General features: G+C 35.4%; 1 protein-coding gene and 1 pseudogene across 11 annotated transcripts in view; one reads left to right on the top strand and one right to left on the bottom strand.

Annotated features, from left to right (window-relative positions):
- The window catches only part of BIRC6 (baculoviral IAP repeat containing 6), a 227,097-nt gene that overhangs the window by 129,822 nt on the left and 74,339 nt on the right, over positions 1 to 22,936 (bottom strand). For 7 of the 11 annotated variants that reach the window (XR_013441642.1, XM_078056159.1, XM_078056150.1 and 4 more), the window contains 9 exons: positions 22,477 to 22,610; positions 21,578 to 21,739; positions 21,349 to 21,480; positions 20,130 to 20,227; positions 18,546 to 18,693; positions 18,045 to 18,178; positions 10,625 to 10,771; positions 1,236 to 1,423; positions 127 to 450 (listed from right to left, as the gene is read on the bottom strand). Coding sequence is in view for 10 of the 11 variants with exons in the window: in XM_078056159.1 (XP_077912285.1) it covers positions 127 to 450; positions 1,236 to 1,423; positions 10,625 to 10,771; positions 18,045 to 18,178; positions 18,546 to 18,693; positions 20,130 to 20,227; positions 21,349 to 21,480; positions 21,578 to 21,739; positions 22,477 to 22,610 (1,467 nt within the window). In the remaining variant the exon portion in view is untranslated. The remainder of the gene's footprint in view (positions 1 to 126; positions 451 to 1,235; positions 1,424 to 10,624; positions 10,772 to 18,044; positions 18,179 to 18,545; positions 18,694 to 20,129; positions 20,228 to 21,348; positions 21,481 to 21,577; positions 21,740 to 22,476; positions 22,611 to 22,936) is intronic. The other 4 variants (XM_078056151.1, XM_078056155.1, XM_078056156.1 and 1 more) reach the window with 3 other exon arrangements.
- On the top strand, positions 14,056 to 14,636 carry LOC118552599 (activated RNA polymerase II transcriptional coactivator p15 pseudogene; annotated as a pseudogene).

Here is a 22,936-nt window from a genome sequence, read left to right as displayed (position 1 = left end):
TATTTTAAACAATCTAATTTGATGTTTCAAGTTGGTATAAGAAAAGTTTGCCTTCTCAGGTTAGCATATACATCAAAATATTTTTAAATGTCTAAGCGAACACCTACTTAAAATATAATAATTTACCATTCTGGACTTGTTGGAATTTTTGTTATGTGCAGCAAGATTGACTGTTGGGGGATCAATAACTGAGCCTGGGAAAAGCTGTGCAAGCTCTGCATTAATCACAACAGAAACTGCTTCATTGGGCGGGGTGAGTGGTGGAGTCATAAACAGTGGTGTTGTTTTTGGAGTGGGTGGAATAACATCAGATGGGTGGATGAAGAAGCCGGGGGCCGCCGCTGGGTTGGAAGGCACGGAGTTGTGAACAGGACCTACTGCGGAGGCTGCCGACGCGGCAGCAGCTGCTGCAGCTGTCGTCTGATGTAACTTGGCTTCCAGCTTGGCTTTCTGCAAAACAAGTAAAAGCCACAACATATAGACCAGTCCTGCCTGCGCAAACTGTGGGGAGTACTACCCAGGAAAAGAGCTTACGGAGATAAACATGGTCTGATGAACTAGATCTTAGTGAAAGAACAGTGAAATTAGATTAAAAAATGGACTCAACATGAATTGAGTATTTCTTCGCTATATTAACTTCATTAAATATCTGATATATAATTTCCTATGTTTTGGGGAACAAGGACTTCCACAAAGCAAAGGTGGAAACGAAGAAGAACAAATAAATGTAAATAAGGAAACAAAATTCTCCTCAAAGCAAAATATTAACAGGAGGAGGTAGATTCTCATGGTGCCTAACCTAATATAATGTCACCTACAATCACACAGACTGCATTTAGACTACAATGAAATCGCCAGAGCATCTGCCATTATTACTAAATTTTAATCCATGTGAATTCACTTCATCTCTAAAACGTTTCAGGATCTCCAATCCGTAAAAATCCTAACTGGTAACTCTAACGTTTGACCAACAGTGTTGAAACAGAATGGATTTTACTCAGAGACTGCCCCCGCAAAATATCAATTATATTCCCTCAGATATTTATCAAATAAAATTTATTTACTTTTTAAAATTTAGATATATCGCAAAGACGTTACCTCCATTTTTGTAGAAACTGATTAGCTCAGATCGGTCAACCTACTTTCCTTTATGAAAATAATGGTCATTTTTACAGTACTTTTTCAGCTTTTGAAGTTTAGAGACAGCATGAACAAAGAGCCAAAGAGTCTCCAACCTGTTGCTGAAGCTTCAAAAGCTGCTGCTGTTTCTCTTGCAGCACCTGCAGCTGTTGCTCGGCTGACGCCATTGCATGAGAGAGAGACTGCAAAGCTACCTGGGCTGCTGAACTCAGGGCTGTCGAAGCTTCCCCAACTGTCCCCGATGACAGTCCACCTACTGCAGGAGTAACCCCGAAGGAACTCACTGGCGTAAGACAAGGGGGGAGAAAAGGGATGAGGAAAAGGTTCATAGAAACATATTCCAAGTATACTATTTTGACATTAAGACTCCAGTTTCATTTTAAAAGGTAAGAATCTATAGAGTATCAGTAGAAAAATCTTAATGGTAAAAGCATAGATTGATAATAACAGTATTCAAGTTTAAGGAATCCGGGAACTACTTCCAAATCAAAGAAAAATTAGTATGGTTTTGAGCTTAAAAATATTTTCAGCATATAAAAAATTTCATTTAATATGGTTAAAATAAAAACACAAAATGAGAGTAATCTTATTATACAATTTGAGCATAACAAATAAACTGAAATTTGCTTTACTAAGTTTTCCTTTGGCAATACCTCCTCTCCCTCCCCTCAAAAGCTCAAAAACACCTTCAATTATACGAACATCATTTTAAAAATCTGATGATACCTTATATTTCCTCATTTCAAAGCACAGCCTAGACGGAGTCTGGCCCACAGAGAATATGTAAAGCAATTGTTTCCTACCAAATGCTCCCCAGAACTCTAATACGGAGAGAAATAGGTCTGATTTGACCTATGTCAATTCTGGCACATACTGCTTAGTCATGAACATTATCATCCTTTTTTTTTCTTCCCCTCAAGATTTTATTTATTTATTTGACAGAGAGAGAGACCGGGAGAGAGGGAACACAAGCAGGGGGAGTGGGAGAGGGAGAAGCAGGCTTCCCGCGGAGCAGGGAGCCCGATGTGGGGCTCGATCCCAGGACCCTGGGATCATGACCTGAGCTGAAGGCAGATGCTTAATGAACTGAGCCACCCAGGCGCCCCAAAAATGATCATCCTTAAAGACTGTATGAAATTCCTATAAGTTGAATAATTTCTTTGACTTTCCTTTTCAATGTTACTCAAATATCCATTACAAAAATCACTCTTTCCCCATTAAATATTTACCAGTATTTGTGGTAAACATTTTAGAAAAATCTAAGTAAAAGCTTAATTTCACAACTTAATGAAACAGGTCACCACAAAATAAGAAGTAAAGGTCAAATTTAATAACAGCATTAACACTGATATTATAACAGGCCTTTACTAGAAAGTTACATTGGGGAAGGATAACCGCTACAATAGTAGCAAATGTTTAGTGTGCATTACCATGTGACGCTGTCTTAATTAATTACATATCCAACAGATGAACAACCCTGAAAAGCAGATACTCTGCTCTGTTTCTTAGTTAATGGCTCAGAGAAGTTACCTGTAGAGCTCACAGTGGCAGAACTAGAGTTGGAACCAAGGACTATGGGAAACCAAAGCCAATGGGAGGGCACAGCGCTAAGCACGGAACTTACATCAACTCATTTCATCTTGGCAATGGCACACAGGTAGGTACTACTGTTATCCCATTTTACAGGTAATGAATCTAAAGCTGAGGGAAAGCATTTGCTCATAAATACCTGAAAAGGTGGGCGGGAAACAACACCCAGGTTTCTGACAGCCTATTTTAACATCTAACAATGCTGTACTGTGCCAGGATTAAAAAAAAAACTATTAAAAAAAATTAAGCTCTAATCAACAAGATAGCAATAAATGAAACTGTACATAGCCTCTTACAATTGAAAGTGTCAACTTAAAAAAAAAAAAACCCACACACTTATTACAGAACAGCCATACTACACTTGACTTCACTTTCAAGAATCCAACTACACAAGCATGGTCAAAGAAAGGGTAATCATAACTCTCATAAGCTATGTGCCCCAAAATGAAATACATCTGCTTCATCAAATGGTCCACCAAAGAAACTATTAATTCCAACTCTAGAGGGATAATTATTAGACTTACTGAAGCAGTGATATTATACTTGTACTTTTTGGGTCGTTAAAGTAATTTTCAATATTAACCATGTGGAGTTTAGCCCTTTATTCACTTTAAAATCCAATGCTTGAATAATACTTATGGGAAAATGAATTAAGTCACCAAAAACACATAAGAGACATAAACAATCCAAAAGAAATGTCATCTTACTACAACAAATTTTAAAAATCTTTTGCCCAGTCTGAGTTTTCAGTATCTTTTTCATTTTTATTTTTTTTATTTTTATTTTTTTTTTATTTTTTTTAAATGTTTTATTTATTCATGAGAGTCAGAGAGAGAGATAGAGAGAGGCAGCGGCAGAGGGAGAGGGAGAAGCAGGCTCCCCGCTGAGCAGGGAGCCCGATGCAGGACTCGATCCCAGGACCCTGGGATCGTGACCTGAGCCGAAGGCAGAGGCTTAACCATCTGAGCCACCCAGGCGCCCCTCTTTTTCATTTTTATACTAGGGGCCTCAAAAACCAGATATAAAAATAATGGAGATGAGAACAAAATAAAAATGACTATGACCACCATTTTTTTTCAGTATCATGCAGGAAGCCCTAGAAAGCACAAAAGAGCAAGAAAAAGAACTAAATTTTATAATGATTAGGAAAACACTAAAGTAAAACTCTTAAGAGATGCCATGATTGTGTCCATAAAAAGTCCTTAAGAATCTACAAACTATAAGAATTAGTAAGCTAATATAGCAGTATCACCACACAGGAGATTAATATGCACAAATCAATTATATTTCTATACACCAGCAACCAAAAAAATGGAAATAAAATTCAGAAAAATATCACTTATAATAGCATTAAAAAAATCCCATACCTAGGGATTAATCTAAAAAAGATGTGCAAAACATTAACAGTGAAAACTAAAAAACATCTCATGGAGTAACTGAAGACCTAAATATACTAAATATACCATGTTAATGAAGTAAAAGGCTTACTATTTTATTTTATTTTATTTTATTTTATTTTATTTATTTATTTGACAGAGACAGGCAGCGAGAGAAGGAATACAAGCAGGGGGAGTGGGAGAGGGAGAAGCCGGCTTCCTGCTGAGCAGGGAGCCCGATGCGGGGCTCGATCCCAGGACCCTGGCATCATGACCTGAGCCGAAGGCAGACGCTTAACGACTGAGCCACCCAGGTGCCCCATAAAAGGCTTAATAGTCAGATGTCAATTTTCCCGAACTGATTTATATTCAAATTCTAAAAAAAAATAATAAGCAGCTTTCTGGTGTATAAATTGTCAAGCTGATTCGAAAATTTAAATGGAAATACAGAGATCTAATGTACAGCATCCTGATAATTAATAATGCTGTATTATACACCTGAAAGTTGCTAAGAGTAGTCTTAAATGTTTTCTCCACAGAAAAAGAACTGGTAATTACATGACAGGACAGAGGTATTAGCTAATACTATGGTGGTAATCATTTTATAATATATAAATATATCAAACCAATACATTGTATACCTTAAACTTGCTCAAAATTATATGTCAATTATATCTCAATAAAACTGGAGAAAAATGGAAATAAAAAAGACATAGAAGCTTTAAGAAAAACTAAAAGAAAAATGGTGGATTCCACTTCTAAGTATATACTCAAGAACTGAAAACACAAAAATGTACACAAATATGCTGCATGGCAGTATTTTTCTTAACAGACAAAAAGAAGTAACAACCCAAATGCCTGCTAACTTCTCAGGAGATAAACAAAAGGAGGTATATACAAGTTGTTTTAAAAGTGGTACATCCATACAATGGAATACTATTTAGTCATAAAAAGAAATGATGCACTGATACATGCTAAATGGATGAAATATGAAAACATATTAAGTGAAAGAAGCCAGACAAAAGGGCCACAAACTATATGATTCCACATTTATATCAAATGTATGGGGTAGGCAAATCCATAGAAAAACAACACAGATTAGTGATAGTCAGGTGATGGCGGGGAAAGGGAAACTGGGAGTGACTGCTAATGACTATGCAATCTCTTTGTGGAGTAATGGAAATATTCTGGAATTACACTGATAATGACTACACAACAAGCTTTAAATCAATTTTTAAAATCTACCAAAAAAGAAGGAAGAAAAAATAAAACCCTGGCGAATGTAAACTATCAGATTTCAAGGCTTAATATAAAGTTATAATAATTGAGACAATTAGGTACTGGCGTAAGGCGAGACAAATTGAACAATGGAAAAAAACAGACCCACGCCAACAGCAGAGACATAATTTCTAACAGAGGTAACACTGCAGTAGAGTGTAAGAAGGGTGCTTTTTTCCCCCATAAATAATTACATAAAAGATAGAATTAGTAAACTAAGATGAATTAGAAAAAAATACCCATACATAGTAAAAGGAGAGATTAAAAAACTGAGAATTGTATCATTTATACTGATGAGGTGTAACACACTTGGAACTGCTATGGTGGTAATCATTCTATAATATATAAATGCATCAAACCAATAAATTATACACCTTAAACACACATGAAATTAGAAATACAAAAAGAGTGAAGATAGAAAACAAGCCAGAAACAATGTTTGCACAGTTAATGGCTGAGATATTTCTAAAGCTGATAGAAGGTATTAAGTAAGGGTTCAAGAAGCCTTATGAATCCTGAGCAGGATAAATACAAATGAAACAGCATACAGCAACATCATAGAAAAATGCTAAAAAAGGGGTGGGGGAGGGACGCCTGAGTGGCTCAGTCAGTTAAGCGTCTGCCTTTGGCTCAGGTCATGATCTCAGGGTCCTGGGATGGAGCCCCACATTGGGCTCCTGCTCAGCAGGAAGGCTGCTTCTCCCTCTCCTTCTCCCTCTGCCACTTCCCCTGCTTGTGCACTCTCTCTCTCTCCGACAAATGAATGAATGAATGAATGAATGAATGAATGAATGAATAAAACCTTTAATATTAAAAAAGGGGCGGCAGGGGAAAGGAGAAGACAATATGAATGAATCTCAAAAACAGCTTGAGAACTTACAGTGACCTTAAAAGAGGAATTATAAGACCAACAGGTAAGGTCTAACAAACATAGTGTAAGATAAAAGATAATCTTTAAATCACTAAGAGAAATAATAGCTAGAATTCTATGTCAAAATATACTTCAAGAATGAAGAGGACACCTCTAAATCTAATAAGCCAAATGTAAAATGTATTGTTATGATAGATAAATTTGATTATGTATGAGAAACAGACCATAACATGGAACTAATTATGCTAATTTATTTGGTTATGATAAAAATGCATCTGGATTAATTATAGTTTATATTACGATAAAAAATGGCATCAGTTATTATAGAGAATATCCACATTGTTTAAGGTTATATGTCTTATATATATATATATATATATATAAAGGTAAAAAGATATAATATCTAGGATTCCTTTTGAAGTACTTCAACAAAGAAAAAGAAGAGTTAAAAGAAATGTGAAAAATATCAGTAATATTGGAATCTGGATAATGACTGTGTGGTCTGTTCATCTAATTATTTTAATAATTTTGAAAACTTCCCCCCAAAAGCTAAGCTTATTCATCATCAGTAGACAAGAACAAATAAGAGATCTTACAGAATATTTTTCAAACAAAATCATACTTGATTTCAGTTCAAAAGCAAAGAAAGGAAAAGATAGGATGAAATGGAATTATAAGACAAATCCAAATGAATACAGAATATAAAAAACTATCATAATGTATTTGGGAATAAAATACACATAAAATTAAGGTATAAAATCACAACACCATCTAAATCAGGAAGGTGACAACTGTTCTAGGTATTTGCACTGTATAGTACAAAAAGCAGTTGGACTTCTGAGTATCAAGGGTATGTGTATATTATGATCTCTGGGATAACTGCTAAAAATAGTAAAAAGTAGAAAAATAGCTCAATAAAAATATAAAAACCCAAAAGAAGAAGGAAAGAGAAAAACATGTAACTAGCAAAAGGAGAAATCTAATACTTGTATATTAAAAACATAGCAGATTTAAAAACAGATACATTAGTAATTACATTAAATGTAAATAAATACTCCAACTGAAACACAAAGTATTAGACTGGAATAAAAAAAAAGCCACTACAGGGGCGCCTGGGTGACTCAGTCCTTAAGTGTCTGCCTTCGGCTCAGGTCAGGATCCCAGGGTCTTGGGATCGAGCCCCGCATTGGGCTCCCTGCTCCATGGGAAGCCCACTTCTCCCTCTCCCACTCCCCTTGCTTGTGTTCCTGCTCCCACTCTCTCTGTCAAATACATATTTTTTTAAAAAAAAAGGCAACTACAAGCTGCTTATGAAAGAATAAGTTCAAAGTAAAAAGAAGGAAACATGTTTATCATACAAATAGTAACCAAAAGAAAAAATGATGGAAAGTATATAAATATTAAACACAGTAATTTTAGGAAAAACAGCTAGCAGCGATAGAGATAATTCCTAATGATGAAAGATTAAATTCACAAGAAAGATACAAGCATTCTAAACTTGTATGGTAGTTTCAGAATACATAAAATAGAGACTGATGAAACTCAAATAGTCACCTCCACAGGTGCTGCAACAAGAATTTAACATACTGATCTTATGAACTAAAAGAAACCAAGGAGTTAATAAAGACAGAGAATTTGAGCAACACAATTAGCAAATTTGCCTAAACGGACAGAGTACACTTCACCAACAAGTACAGAGTAAACATTATTGTCATGTATTCATGGAATATTTATAAAAACTGATCCTCTACAATTCCCAACACAGTGTACAAGACTGACAGAGTAATTTTTGACCCTATAGCAATTTAAATAAAAGTCAACAGCAAGATAACTAGGAAATCCTCATACATTTGGAAATTAAGAAGTACATTTCTGTAATGTTACTTCCTAAAGTTGAATATATGGAAAACCTATGAAACAGCAAATCAACTTGTACATTCATATCCAAGAAAATAGTATATCCAGTAGCACTAAAAGCATCACAATGGAACAACCCAAATAGCAATCAATAGTACGCTAATCAACAGTAGACACATAAATTTTGTTTTATGCAGACAAGAGAATCTTAAATAGCAATGAAAAAGAACCAAGTAACTGCATGCCCTGATACAGATGAATTTAACAATAATAACGCTGAACAGAAGGCAGATCAAAAAATACATAAAAGCAAATTTATATTACAAAGGCTTTATTCGACCAGCGATCAGAAATGTATAATTAAGTGATTATACAATGAAACAAACAAAAACCAAGAAATGATTACTGTAAAAGTTAGGACAGTGTTTACCTTTTAGAGAGCGAGAGAAAAGTAAGTGGAAGGGGACATGAAGATACCTTTTAGAGTGCTGGATATATTATTTTTTGATTTGGTGGTCACATGGACAGTTTGTCATAAATTGCTGGTTATAGAATTGTTTTCTGCATTTTTTCATAAGAGCATCATATTTCACAATTAACACATTTCAAAAAAAGTAAGTAAGAAGTTGAGAGACTGTAGTCACCTCTAAGCAACTTATCACCACTAGCCAAGACTTTGCCCTAACATTTAATAAAAATCCCTCTGCTGGTGGTGGTTTCATTTATGGGCGAAATACAGATATGACTGCTTGTATAGGCACACTACTATCTCTGGAAATTAAAGAAAGTCGTTCCAGGGGCACCTGGGTGGCTCAGTTGGTTAAGCGACTGCCTTTGGCTCAGGTCACGATCCTGGAGTCCCGGGATCGAGTCCGGCATCGGGCTCCCTGCTCAGCAGGGAGTCTGCTTCTCCCTCTGACCCTTCCCCCCTTTCATGTGCTCTCTCTCTCTCACTCTCTCATTCTCTCTCAAAAAAGAAATAAATAAAATCTTAAAAAAAAAAGATACTGGTTCCATTGCTTGCTTTATAGGAGAGGAAAGGGAGTGTGAAGGAATACTTCTCTTTTTCAAACCTACTCTTACATCTGTTATAAAATTTCATACCTTCTAAAAGCATTACCTACTCAAACACATGAATTTTAGACCCTTAATTTCAAAACAGTTCCAATAAAGAGTGTGATTTATAACAAAAGAGTTCTCTGAAAATTCAATATCTTGTCATGTATTTTTCTATTCCAGTGTACACGTATGTCTCTACAAAATGACTATAACAATACAAGAAAACAAACACAAAATTTCATCCTTTTGGCATCCTTATAAAAGAGAAAGATTAGATTTTAATTGAAAAGTCTCATGTAAATTACATAAGCCAAAGATTTCACTTAGTGGTTACTTCCACAATTAGAAGATATAAGATGATTCTGAATTTAAGAAGGCACTTGAAGAACTGGTAATTTCCTTTTAAAACCCTTCTTAAGGGGCACCTGGATGGCTCAGATGGTTAAGCGTCTGCCTTCGGCTCAGATCATGATCCCAGGGTCCTGGGATCGAGCCCCACATCGGGCTCCCTGCTGAGCGGGGAGCCTGCTTCTCCCTCTCCCTCTGCCTGCTGCTCCCCCTGCTTGTGCTCTCTCTCTCTGTCAAATAAATAAAATCTTAAAAAAACACAAAAACCCTTAAGATTAAATTTTTTGTAGCTTCTCAAGCAAACTGTTTTTACTTTGTTACACTGCTGATGAAAACAAAAAGAAATCCACAAAACACAAAACCACCAACAGCTGAATTCATTCAAGACAATATTCAAACTCTTCTGTGACTGTAAGATAAAGATAAAACCATATCCAATGTTTTTAATTATAAAAATTTCAATTATTTGCACCAAGACAGAAGTATAAATACTGATCCTATGATGTGAAGGGAAAAAAATCACAGAAATGAAGGTATATAAAAAAACAAGAGTTCCCATTGATTCATTTAAAACACCAATAACATGACATATTCAACACTTTCAAATATTGATTCATATATCTGAAGGTACTTTAAAATATCTAGAAAAATAATATTCCCTCTTCACTCTTCTCAACCTTCTCAAAGATATTATATACTGTGAGCTTTAAATATTCTGTGAGCTTTAAATGCAAGAAATAACATTATGATGCCAAAACTACACATAAGACTGGCCAACAGTTGAGGAGAGTTGAGGCTAGGTAAAGGAAATGTAGTCTATCATACTTTTCCCTTTACTTTTGTTATGTTTGATATTTTCCAAATTAAAGGGCTTCTAAAAATGTACACACATAAAAACAAATGGATTTAAGACAGTGTTTTAGAAGGTAGAAAAAAAAACTATGAACTGCTTGTGCTTTTCCCCCCTATTAATAAGTTTCTATTTAACATGACACCAAAGGAACTTACATATAATATAAACTGATATTTAAGTACTTAAAAATCACTTTGATTTTACTTCTGCATAAAATGTATGATAGAGTGAATAATAAAAGAAGGTATATACCAGTAAACGTACTTGCATCATCCCTTTCTATTCTGGTGCCATCACTAGTTGACACACAAGTAAAGTGCAGTGGTTCAACTTCTAGAAGTCCAGTGAGAGATGTGAAACTACCTTCGGCAGCTGTGCAACTACTGACCTTTCCATTTCCTGTTAAAGAGACAAGTTTTATGCTATGTAAATTAATTTTTAAAAGGCAATAGTCATATGGAAACTTATAGCTGCTACTTCAATTTCAATTAGAGAAGATAAATAAACACACAACCCTTATACAGCGCTTCCACAAAGGACATGGGATTAAGGAAACTAACAAACAGAAGATACTTGTTTCCATACTGCAAAAGCAAAGTTGCATAAAAGCAACTTAGTGGCCATTCACATTAATATGAAACAGTAACAAGTGATTTGGATTTTAAATGAGGAAAAAAGAATGAAATGAGGAAAAAAAATGAAAATAAACAACAAATAATCAAGTCAAATCAAAAAATGGGTAGAAGACATGAACAGACACTTCTCCAAAGAAGACATACAAATGGCTAACAGACACATGAAAAAATGTTCATCATCATTAGCCATCAGGGAAATCCAAATCAAAACCACATTGAGATACCACCTTACACCAGTTAGAATGGCAAAAATTGACATTTTTGTCAATTTTGTGACAAACAACAAATGCTGGAGAGGTTGTGGAGAAAGGGGAACCCTCTTACACTGTTGGTGGGAATGCAAGTTGGTACAGCCACTTTGGAAAACAGTGTGGAGGTGCCTCAAAAATTTAAAAATAGAGCTACCCTATGACCCAGCAATTGCACTCCTGGGTATTTACCCCAAAGACAGAGATGGAGTGAAAAGAAGAGCCATATGCACCCCAATGTTCATAGCGGCAATGTCCACAATAGCCAAACTGTGGAAAGAGCCGAGGTGCCCTTCAACAGATGAATGGATAAAGAAGATGTGGTCCATATATACAATGGAATATTACTCAGCCATCAGAAAGGATGAATACCCAACTTTTACATCAACATGGATGGGACTGGAGGAGATTATACTAAGTGAAATAAGTCAAGCAGAGAAAGTCAATTATCATATGGTTTCACTTATTTGTGGAACATAAGGAATAGCATAGAGGGACATTAGGAGAAGGAAGGGAAAAATGAAGGGGGGGAAATCGGAGGGAGGGATGAGAGACAATGGGCTCTGAGAAACAATCTGAGGGTTTTAGAGGGGAGGGGGGTAGGGGGATGGGTTAGCCTGGTGATGGTTGTATTAAGGAGGGCACGTACTGCATGGAGCACTGGGTGTTATACGCAAACAATGAATCGTGGATCACTACATCAAAAACTAATGATGTACTGTATGGTGACTAACATAACATAATAAAATAAAATTTAAAAAAAAAAGCAGAGTTGCATAAAAGCAACTTAGTGGCCATTCACATTAATATGAAACAGTAACAAGTGATTTAGATTTTAAATGAGGAAAAAATAATGAACCAGCTACTAATACTAGCTATTACACAATCTGTTAAAAATGCATAAAATCAGAATACATTATTTCACGTCGACTGTATAAATATGACATTAAGTAAAAACTGAAGAAACATTCTAAAATATTATCAAGATTTATCTATAAATACATCTTTGTATTTTGTATATATTATCAATTTTAGAATGAGGCCTACTACTTTATAATCATGAAAATACATCTGACCCTTGAACAATGCTGAGGTTCGGGTGCCAGCCAAGCTCACAGGCAAAAATCCACATGTAACTTTTGACTCCCCCAAAACTTAACTACTTCTATCCTACTGTTGACCAGAAGCCTTACAGATAACACAGCTGATTAACATATAATTTTCATGTTATATGTATTATATACTTTATTCTTACAATAAAGTAAGCTAGAGAAAAGAAAATGTTAATAAGAAAATCATAAAGAAGTGAAAATACTTTTACAGTACTGCACTCTATTTATCGAAAATAATTCCACATATAAGTGGACCCGCACAGTTCAAACCCATGTTGTTGAAGGGTCAACTGTAGTTTAAATTAGCCTATGTAGTTGAAAAGAATTAAAATAATTCACATGATCACAACTATGCGAACCGTAAAACCACAGCAAGACGACAAGACAGAAGAACACAAAAGAATTAAAAGTGTTATGTGGTATGGGGGAAAGGGGTTATTATCAGTACTGTCCAAATTTTCTGGAATTAGCGCTGCTTTAAACAGAATTCTTTAATAGATAAAATTAAACAGAAACCAAAGATGGAAAGAATGGGGAGATACAAAACTATCAACATCTGAAGGACTAAATTAAATGCAAGACTAAATTGTCATAACCCTGTTCTCCAACATTTCATGCACAACATAGGACCTGACACATGTTAAAAAAAAAAAAAAAGTATTTATTGAGCACTTAATACTAGACATGAGAAATACATGAGAAAAGGACAGGCCCCAGTTCTCATTAAACACCTACTCTGTGTTATAGGTTACTAGGCACTAGACAACTAATCATACATCTGAACTTTAAAAAAAAGTGCTTACCCTACAATCTAGCATTTGCAGTACAAAGTATTTACCCAAAGAATACAAAAATACTAATTCAAAGGATACACACACCCCAATGTGTATAGCAGATTATCTACAATAGCCAAATTATGTAAAGATCCCAAATGTCCATCAACTGATGAATGGTTAAAGAAGATATGGTGTATACAATGGAATATTACTCAGACATAAAAAAGAATGAGATCTTGCCATTTACAATGACATGGATGGAGCTAGAGAGTATTATGTTAAGTGAAGTCAGTCAGTCAGAGAAAGACAAATGCCATAATTTCACTCACGTGGAATTTAAGAAACAAAGCAAATGAACACGGGGAAAAAAAGAGAGAGGCAAACCTAGAAACAGATTCTAAGAGAACAAACTTACGGTTACCATATGGGAAGTGGAGGGGGAGATGGGTTAAACAGGTGTTGGGGATCAAGGAGGGCGCTTGTGATGAGTACCAGGTGTTTTAAGTAAGTGTTGAGTTACTAAATTGTACATCTGAAACTAATATTACACTGTATGTTAACTAATTGGAATTTAAGTAAAAACTAAAAAAAAAGTGCTATGTTTTACTTAAAAGAAGTTCAAAGGACTAATAAGTCCAGGGGAAATCAGTCTAAGCCAAGGAGTAATAAAATACTTTCATGATGAGGTGATGAGATTTATGGAAAGAATGACATTTTTACGTACTTATTCCAAGCAGGGGAAACCTGGCAAAAGAAACATGAGTGAAATCTCTCCAGTAGGAAGAAGTATGGCACATTGGAGGAACTAAAGGAACAAGGTGGCTGGAGGAACATTTCTCAATCCAAACACCCCTCTATATATCTTTAAAATGATTAAGAACTCGCGGTTCTCAGTCAGGTGCAAGCGAGCGAGAAGGCAGTTCGCCTGCGAGAGCGGAGCAATGCCTAAATCAAAGGAACTTATTTCTTCAAGCTCTTCTGGCAGCGATTCTGACAGTGAGACTGACAAAAAGTTTAAGCGGAAAAAGCAAGTTGCTCCAGAAGAACCTGTGAGGAAACCAGACTGGTGACACTTCGAGAGCCCGGTCATCCTCTGAGCAGAGCGGCAGGGGCAGCGGTGGGAACATGCTCCAGACTGGGAAAGTGAGCTACGCCAGTGCTCGCAACTTTAAAGGGAAAGTCCTAATTGATATTAGAGAATACTGGATGGATCCAGAAGGTGAAATGAAACCTGGAAGAAAAGGTATTTCTTTAAATCCCGAGCAATGCAGCCAGCGGAAGGAACAGATTGCGGACACTGATGACGCAGTAAGAAAGCTGTAAAATCAGAGCCACATGATACCTGTACTGTTCTAGTTGTTTTAATCTGTCTTTTTACATTGGCTTTTGTTTTCTAAATGTTGTTTTCCAAGCTACTGTATATTTGGATTGCAGAACAATTTGTAAGATGAATACTTTTTTTTATGTGCATTATTAAAAGTGCTCTGAGTGAAGCTAATTGTCAACTTTATTAAGGAGGACTGCTTTGTGCCTGCCACCTAGTGTAAAATAAAATCAAGTAATAGAATCTTCAAACAAATAAAATAAAATGATTAAGAACTCTTAAAGAACTTTCATCTATGTTGGTTGTAGACAGATATTCATCATAGCAGAAATCTTAGGATGAGAATAACTCATGTAATAGTAATAAATTCATTAGATAGAAATAGAATACTCTGATGAAAAATAACCGTCTTCAGACAAAAATAACTTTATGACAGTGGCAATGTTTTACATTTTTGCAAAACTCTAAAATCTGGCTTATCGGGACGCTTGGGTGGCTCAGTCGTTAAGCGTCCGCCTTCAGCTCAGGTCATGATCCCAGGGTCCTGGGATTGAGCCCCGCATCGGGCTCCCTGCTCAGAGGGAAGCCTGCTTCTCCCTCTCCCACTCCCCCTGCTTGTGTTCCCTCTCTCGCTGTGTCTCTCTGTCAAATAAATAAATGAATGAATGAATGAATGAATGAATAAATACATAAACAAATAATCTGGCTTATCAAAGAGGGTAATTGTATTGTCCTATCCATCTCCACATTGTGTGTTGCAGGATGTTGTTTTGGAAGAGCTTTACCAAAAAAATCTGGCCTATCACAGATACGCAATTGGAAAGGGAATATTTTAATAGTCTTACATATTCAAAAACTTTGGCAAGTGGTAATATTTTTTTTGAAGATTATTTGCAATCTGGTGTCTGAAATCTTTTGTTGTTTTTTTTTAAAAGTAGGCTCCACACAGTTCAAGCCACTGCAAGGCCTGAACTCACAACACTGAGATCAAGACCAGAGCTGAGACCAAGAGCTGGACGCTTAACTTACTGAACCATCCAGGCGTCCCTGGTCTCTGGAATCTTACAGATGAACTTCTCAAACTCTATAATGTTAATATTAATTGGACTTCCTGTACTTTTAAGGAATCTCTTACACACTTGGAAAATACTGGTTGACCACTATATACATATGTTAACACATTTCATTATATGTATCAGAAAATGACATTCAGTAATATCAACATAGGCCATCAGAAAAGTTGTTATATACTGGGAAGCTGTCAAGCTCACTGGATGAAGCAAGTTCTCCAAAATTCTAATTTTTGCTTAAAAGCTCTTTTAACTCTGGCAAGAAACACTATCAATTGGATGGATACTGATAGGCTTTTTCTATTCATTTTTTAAAAAATACCTACCAATCAAGTATGAATAAACATATTTTGCACATCAGTCATTCTTGCAATAAAAACGGTGTTCCATAAAATAAGCAACTAGTTCAGCTTGTAACTCAAACTGCCCAAGTGTGTTTCCTTAAAACAACTGTGGTATTTCAGTATGAAGCAAAAGTGCTTCGTGCCTATTTCCCATTTCATCACAGAATACTTTAAACATGACTATCAATAGGTTCAAAACTTAATAAAATTAATAAGTTTTACTGCCTCATCAGGGACATTTTAAAGTGAAACTCGCATATTTTTCATTGCAAGGGCAGAGTAGAGAACATCACACTTTTGCACAATTAGTACAATGTCAATGCAGTGAAAAAGGCAAATAATATTGTTCTATCACGAAGATAGTTGACCCACGGATTCCCTGAAAGTATCTCCGAGACCCTGAGCGGGTCTACGTACCACCCTTTGAGAATCACTAGACCAGAGAGAGGAGACTAACAGAGGCAATGGTACTAGATTAGGTGGCAAGGGAAAGAGAGCCAGATCATGTAAGATTTTACATGCTGAAACAGGGACTTTGGACTGCAGGGTAAAGCAAAGACATGAAAAGTATTTTAAGGAGAGAGGTAAAGTGATCAGGTTTGCATCCAAAAACGATGGCACTCACTGCAATGTGGAGAATGTACTGAAGTGAAGCAAGAGCAAGGCAGAAAGACCAGTTAGAATGCTATTACTGTAGTCCAGATTCAAGATGACTGGCTTTCCTGTAATCATGTGATCATGGGAGGTAAGAGAATAGATTTGAAATATATGATGGTGTAAAAAGAGACAGGATCTGTTGACAGCTTCAATGTGGAGGCTGCGAAGGAGGTATCAAGGATGAAATTCAGATTTCTGATGTGTGCCAGTGACGCCGTTAACTGAGAAAAGGAACACCGCACAAGGATTAATGGTGAGAAATAAAATGAGACATTCAGATGGAGACTTATGTCATGATTTCTAAGTCTCTTCTTTACTGAGTGTGCAGCTCTCGTGTATTTAACTCCCTGGCCTGACCTGAGCTTTATGGTCTTTTCCTTACACTCTCTCCATAATGAATCTCATTCTATCCTAAGGTATACAGAAGGCATCTATATACTGAGTTCTAACCTCTCCTCTGACTTCCACTCATAAACTGATGTGTCACTTGGACAGAGAGATCAGCTTAAAGTAGGCAGAGCCTAAGTCATCAAGCAGAGGAGGTAACACATACCCACGGCAACATAAGCCACTAAAAAGTTAAGTAACAGATTGGTAAGTATAGTATGATCTCTTTCATTAAAAATGTTCATGAATATGTGTAGCAAACAAGTCTAAACATCCTGTTAACAAAGGTAATCTAAGAGGGTGGAAAGGTTGTAATTAAGGCACTTTACATTTTATTTGTATTTCTGTATTTGATTTTTCCCTTTTGTTTTTTTTCACAATTCATAATTTACTTTAAAGTAAAAGAAAATGAAATTAACTCCCCAAATTGACTGCTACTTCATGTGATAATTATCGTACTATGTTTACCCAAAATTTTAACACTGTGGTTTATGGCAACACTTATAGTAAGTTCAGTAAGATGGAAGAAAATAGTGCTCATTGTTTTCAATAACAAAACTAAATAAACACCAAACTATAGCACCTGAAAAGGTTATACATTCAATCCTAAAATCATATTCTTTCAGAAATGTACACAAGAATACATGTAACACTGTATAAAGTTTAACTGAGTATGCTAGTAGATACAGAAAATTTTTTTTCTCTATCTTTACTTATTACTATAAATATATATTCATTTTTCTGAAATATGAAATAAAACATTCTTTGATTTTGTGGACATTGAAGGCATACCAAACAAAACGGAAAAGGCTACAACAAATAATCACATTTTAAAGTCTCTTATGAGCATTAAAGTTATACTGACATGCAATGAAACACAAAAAAACAAACAAAAAACAAATTCACAACCCTTCCAAAAATAACTTCAATTTTTTTTTTTTAAAGGGAGAAGTTATGAAATAAAGGCAAAGAGTTTCATGATTCACAGATGTTAAGGTTAAGTCCTGAAGAATTTTAGTTTTTCAAGACAGAACATAGTCACTACAATCTGTTAAGTCAATGGTAGCTTAAACCAAATATGTAAAAATCAGAAATTCCTTTAATAAAAGATGTTACTACCTGAAAGGACATCTGACAAATCAATTTCATCTGACTGGACACCAATGCTGCTGTTGTATACATTTTTACAAGAAGAACCGCTCATCTCCAAATCAAAAAGGACTGGATCAAATGGTGAGCTATATAATCCATATCTGAAAAATAAAATAATGTCCTAACAATTTTCCTGTCAGCCATCTAATTAACAAATTACCTATTTCTTTAGTTTTGAAAGCAGTGTGACACAGGGCAAAAGGAAACACTAACCAGATTTAACCCACTAAATTCAGTGAATCTCAGTTTTTATATAATTAGTCCTCTAACCATTTTCAGGACCTTCAAAATTGTAAAAGGAATTATTTCAGAGACAACAGAGGAAAAGAAAACCTTAGGCTAATATTTTGAAAAAGGAAATGCATAAATATATTTCTGCAAGCAAATATATATACAGAGAGAGTTCTGTGCAAAGCTGGTATCATATCCTGCAAGGCCCACTGTTAGTCATTACGTATAATAAAATACCTTGTCTGAAGTAAAGCTTCCATTGGTGTTAGCCTGTCCTGTAACTGTTTGGACACAGCAGTAAGCAAAGATGCACAAGCTGTACTGCACCCAGCCAAATCTTCATCTTTAACATAATTCAGTAAGACAAAATACCAATAGACAGAACCTGAAAACAATAAAAACAAATCAATGTTTCTTTTCCTCATTGTTCCCCAACAAAGAGAACTTCAGATTACATATTTATCAGTAAGTCCCCTTACAAAACAACCTCTAAAGAATGGACCAATTCTTTGAAGGACACTAAGAGGACAGTGACAGAGAATTTGAAATATTTTTTTTAAGGAGTATATAAGTCAACCTAGTCATTTAGGTTCTCAGTAACGTGAGATGACTCTGAGGGACATTTTAGAATAGCTGGAAAAGTACAGAGGTATCAGATCTTCCAAGCCATCCTTCCTGAAATACTGTTTGGTTTATACTAAAATTTTCAAAAACAATGGATAGCTATGAGGTACAAATAACACACGCTGCCAAGTGAATATAGTCATCCTATACTGTCAGTTAGAGAGATACAAACCGACATGGTTAAAAAACGATCAGCATGATGTACTTTAAGACTTTTATAAAATATGAGATATCTAAGTACTAAGTATACCCCAGAACTTAAGCATTCTACCACTAAGAATATTCTCAAGAAACTATTTTAAACTCCAAGACTATTAGAGTAAGCAATCAAGTCCAAAACATTCTACTCTATAGAACAGAGAGTTAACAGTTCCACCCAGTTTATGTCCAAGGTAAACATACACAGATTCTTTATGCAAATTAAGATATTGATAAAATAACCATTTATCAACTAACTTTGAGCAGGTTCTTTTTCTACAATACCACAAAGATCAAATCCTTGTGAAATATATAATCCTTGTTGAATAAGTTGATTATTTATTAAACAAAAGACTGTAAGAAATGTCTACAAAAAGATAACATTAGGTTTAGAAGGACAAATCAGTACTCTTCATAGAAACAACAGCATTAAGAATATTTTAAAAATATTTTAAAAATATTCATTACTTTCTATATGTGCTATTTTAGGGGACTGCTTTGTAAAGTACTACTTGATAACTACATTCATTCTTTTTTTTTGTTTTTAAACACCACATTTCACTCTTCAATGGCATTTCTGTAGTCTTCAGGTGCTGGAAAAACCTACTGGCCCCTTTTAGAGAGTCCTAGTTTGCCAAAGTGCCTACCAATCACACACAACACCTGCATGAAGCATTCTACTTATGTCATCTCTCTGGCTCTTGCTGGCATTTTAGCAAATTTGTGATATCTGATCTATAGTCAGTGAACAACCAAACAACTCAATGATTTTAATGAAATATAGAAAAAGCATGAATTAAGATGACTTGCTATTTACTTAACTCTCTCACTTCTTCCAAGCTCTGCCCATCTAATAAATCACAATTTATCAACCCCTTAGAGAAGCTACAGAAAAAAGGCAGAATAACCAAGGAAAAAAATACTTATAAATAATCCCAAATATATTGTGAGATATTTCCTAGGACTACTGCTATTTGTGATTAAACTAATTTCACATACCACCAGTTGCCGCTGCAGGTAAAAATGACATATTATCAAGTAAGGCCTTCAATAGAACAGATCCAAATCCTGGTTGACATGGGTCACATTTGCCATTACTGAAAAAATTTAAAAGAAAATATGTAAATACATCACTCAATATCTAAATTCAATCCTAAACATGGTGTAGTACCTAAGAAAACAATTTAAAATGTATTCATAAAGATTACAAAAAAAAATCTGCCCTAAAGCCCTATATACACACAGAAAGATAACAGGGACTGATTATACTAAGAGTCTTTGTTAACGGTTTTCTTTACCAAAAAGGCTAACAAACACGTATAGTCAATACTATTAGTTTTTAAACATTTACTAGATGGTTTAAGTCTCAGCGTCTAGAAAAAAGATCTGCACAATGTTACAAATAAGCCTGGTAAGACTGTCATATAACTGGGAATAAGGGTTATTAGGAGAAGAATCCAAAGACAACCAGGAAAGATAAAAACAAAAGTGGGGGATGGGATCCCCTTACCAAACTCCCGAAACTGCTACTAAGAGGCAAAGAAACCTAGCAGACTACTTTAATTAAGGGGCGCCTGGGTGGCTGTCAGTTAAGCATTCAACTCTTGATTTTGGCTCAGGCCATGATCTCAGGGTGGTGAGATCAAGCCCTGCGTCGAGCTCTGCACTTAGCAGGGAGTCGGCCTGAGATTCCCTCTCTCCCTTTCCCCGCTCACGCATGCTTCTAAATAAATAAATAAATAAATAATAAATTAATAAATAAATAAATAGGGACGCCTGGGTGGCTCAGTCGGTTAAGCGTCTGCCTTCGGCTCAGGTCATGATTCCAGGGTCCTGGGATCGAGTCCGGCATCGGGCTCCCTGCTCAGCGGGAAGTCTGCTGCTCCCTCTCCCTCTGCCTGCCGCTCCCCCCTGCTTGTGTTCTCTCTCTCTCTCTCTCTGTGTCAAATAAATAAATAAAATCTTAAAAAATAAATAAATATATATATAAATAAATAAAATCTTAAAAAAAAAAAAAGACTTCACAAGATGACATTTTCTCCTAAAAACCTGAAATTCTTTCTTAGTATCTCAATAACTCTCATCAACTTTTGAAAATCCTCTTGTTATACATTCATTCGATAAGTATCAAATTACACTACAGACACAGCTATCACCTGCCAAACTGCAAGCGCACCTACAAACTGGACTTTCAACAACAACAAAAAAAACCACCAACCTAATGCACAAAGCTAGAAATCGGGCACACTTATGGGCTATGCTTCGTCCTGCCTCAAAGAAGCAAACACGCACGATGTCTGAAAGACATTTTCGTGTTTTTGAAAGCAGGCTCTCATTTCCCTCTTTGGAGCTGCAAAACAATAGCAGACATTTAGACTCAGCTTGAACTTCTATTCATAACATCCAAAGGGCAATCAACAGTGTTAAGTAAAATCTTAATTATTAACCTTCCAGGTCCATTTGAATGTACTCCAGCTAACCAACAAAGGGTATCCAGCACAAGGCTCTGGGCATGTTCTGTGATTTGGCCATCATCTGCTTTTCTACAAAGAGTGTTAAGAAGCTTCTCATGAAATTCTGAAAACTGTAACATAGCACATCGTTGCACTCTAAAAAAAAGAAAATATAAACACATTAACAACCAAAACAGAACAGTTAGACTAAAGCTATCACAACCTGGTTGGTCATATATTTCATTGTGAATCATGAATATCACAATTAAAAATATTTTTTTTTGAAAATTAAATATTACAATGGAATGTTGATCTCTTATTAATGTTACGGTATTAAAACATTTAAAACAGCATATAAGCAATACTTGGTTCACAGAAAGTTTTAAAAGAAATTAAGTTTGGGGCGCCTGGGTGGCTCAGTCAGTTAAGCATCTGCCTTCGACTCAGGTCATGATCCCAGATCAAGTCCCACATGAGACTCCCTGCTCGGCAGGGAGTCTGCTTCTCCTTCTGCCTCCCTACCCCCGCTCGTGTGCACTCTCTCTGATAAATAAAATCTTTTAAAAAATAAAAGAAATTAAGTTTAATAACGTATTATATTCTGACAAAGAGTGAATAAAACCTCAAATTATATTTTTTTCCTCATTCCACAAATACCATTATTTATACAAATACAATATTCCTGGTATACTCCAAAGCACTTTATATATATTATGAAGTAGAAAGGTAATTCATACCCTCACTGAGATTATAAGTACTTAAGTAAAATGGAAAGCAAACAAAAATTTTCAAGTAAAAGTCAGACTTAAAAATTTTATGTGTTGTATTTTCCTAGAATTCTTCTTTTGTACATTTATTACTATAAGAAAAGAAAGAGAAGGAAATGAGGTTACCTTTCCTTAGAAATTGAAGTTTTCTTAAATCTTCGAATGGTGACTGAGACCTCTTGCAGTAAGTCACAGCCCCGGAGGTTCTCAGATTTGCGGGCACCACTTGCATTTTCATTCTTAACATTAGATGATTTTTCCTAAACATACAAAAACAAATAACTCAATGAACAAACAAACAAAACGAAAAAATTATTTACTATTTAAAGTTTTTAAAAAAGAAAATAACTGAATTGTGACTATCAAAACATACGTATCAAATTAAAATGACAGCTTTTACCCTCATATTCAGTAAATGACTAAATTCCCCCAGAATTATAATGGGGAAAAAAACAAAGTCACTAACCCAATGCTTAAAGATTAGAAAGCCGAAGTCCTGAGACCAAGTCCCAGCCACAGCACTTATAAGCGATATGAAATATGACCGCTCCCCAATCTCTAAGGTTCACTCACTTTCAGTATGAAA

This window comes from Halichoerus grypus, chromosome 10 (genome assembly GCF_964656455.1).
Source record: "Halichoerus grypus chromosome 10, mHalGry1.hap1.1, whole genome shotgun sequence".
Taxonomy (NCBI): domain Eukaryota; kingdom Metazoa; phylum Chordata; class Mammalia; order Carnivora; family Phocidae; genus Halichoerus; species Halichoerus grypus.
Note: the sequence above shows the minus strand (reverse complement) of the source record. Positions and strands in the feature narration are given on the sequence as shown.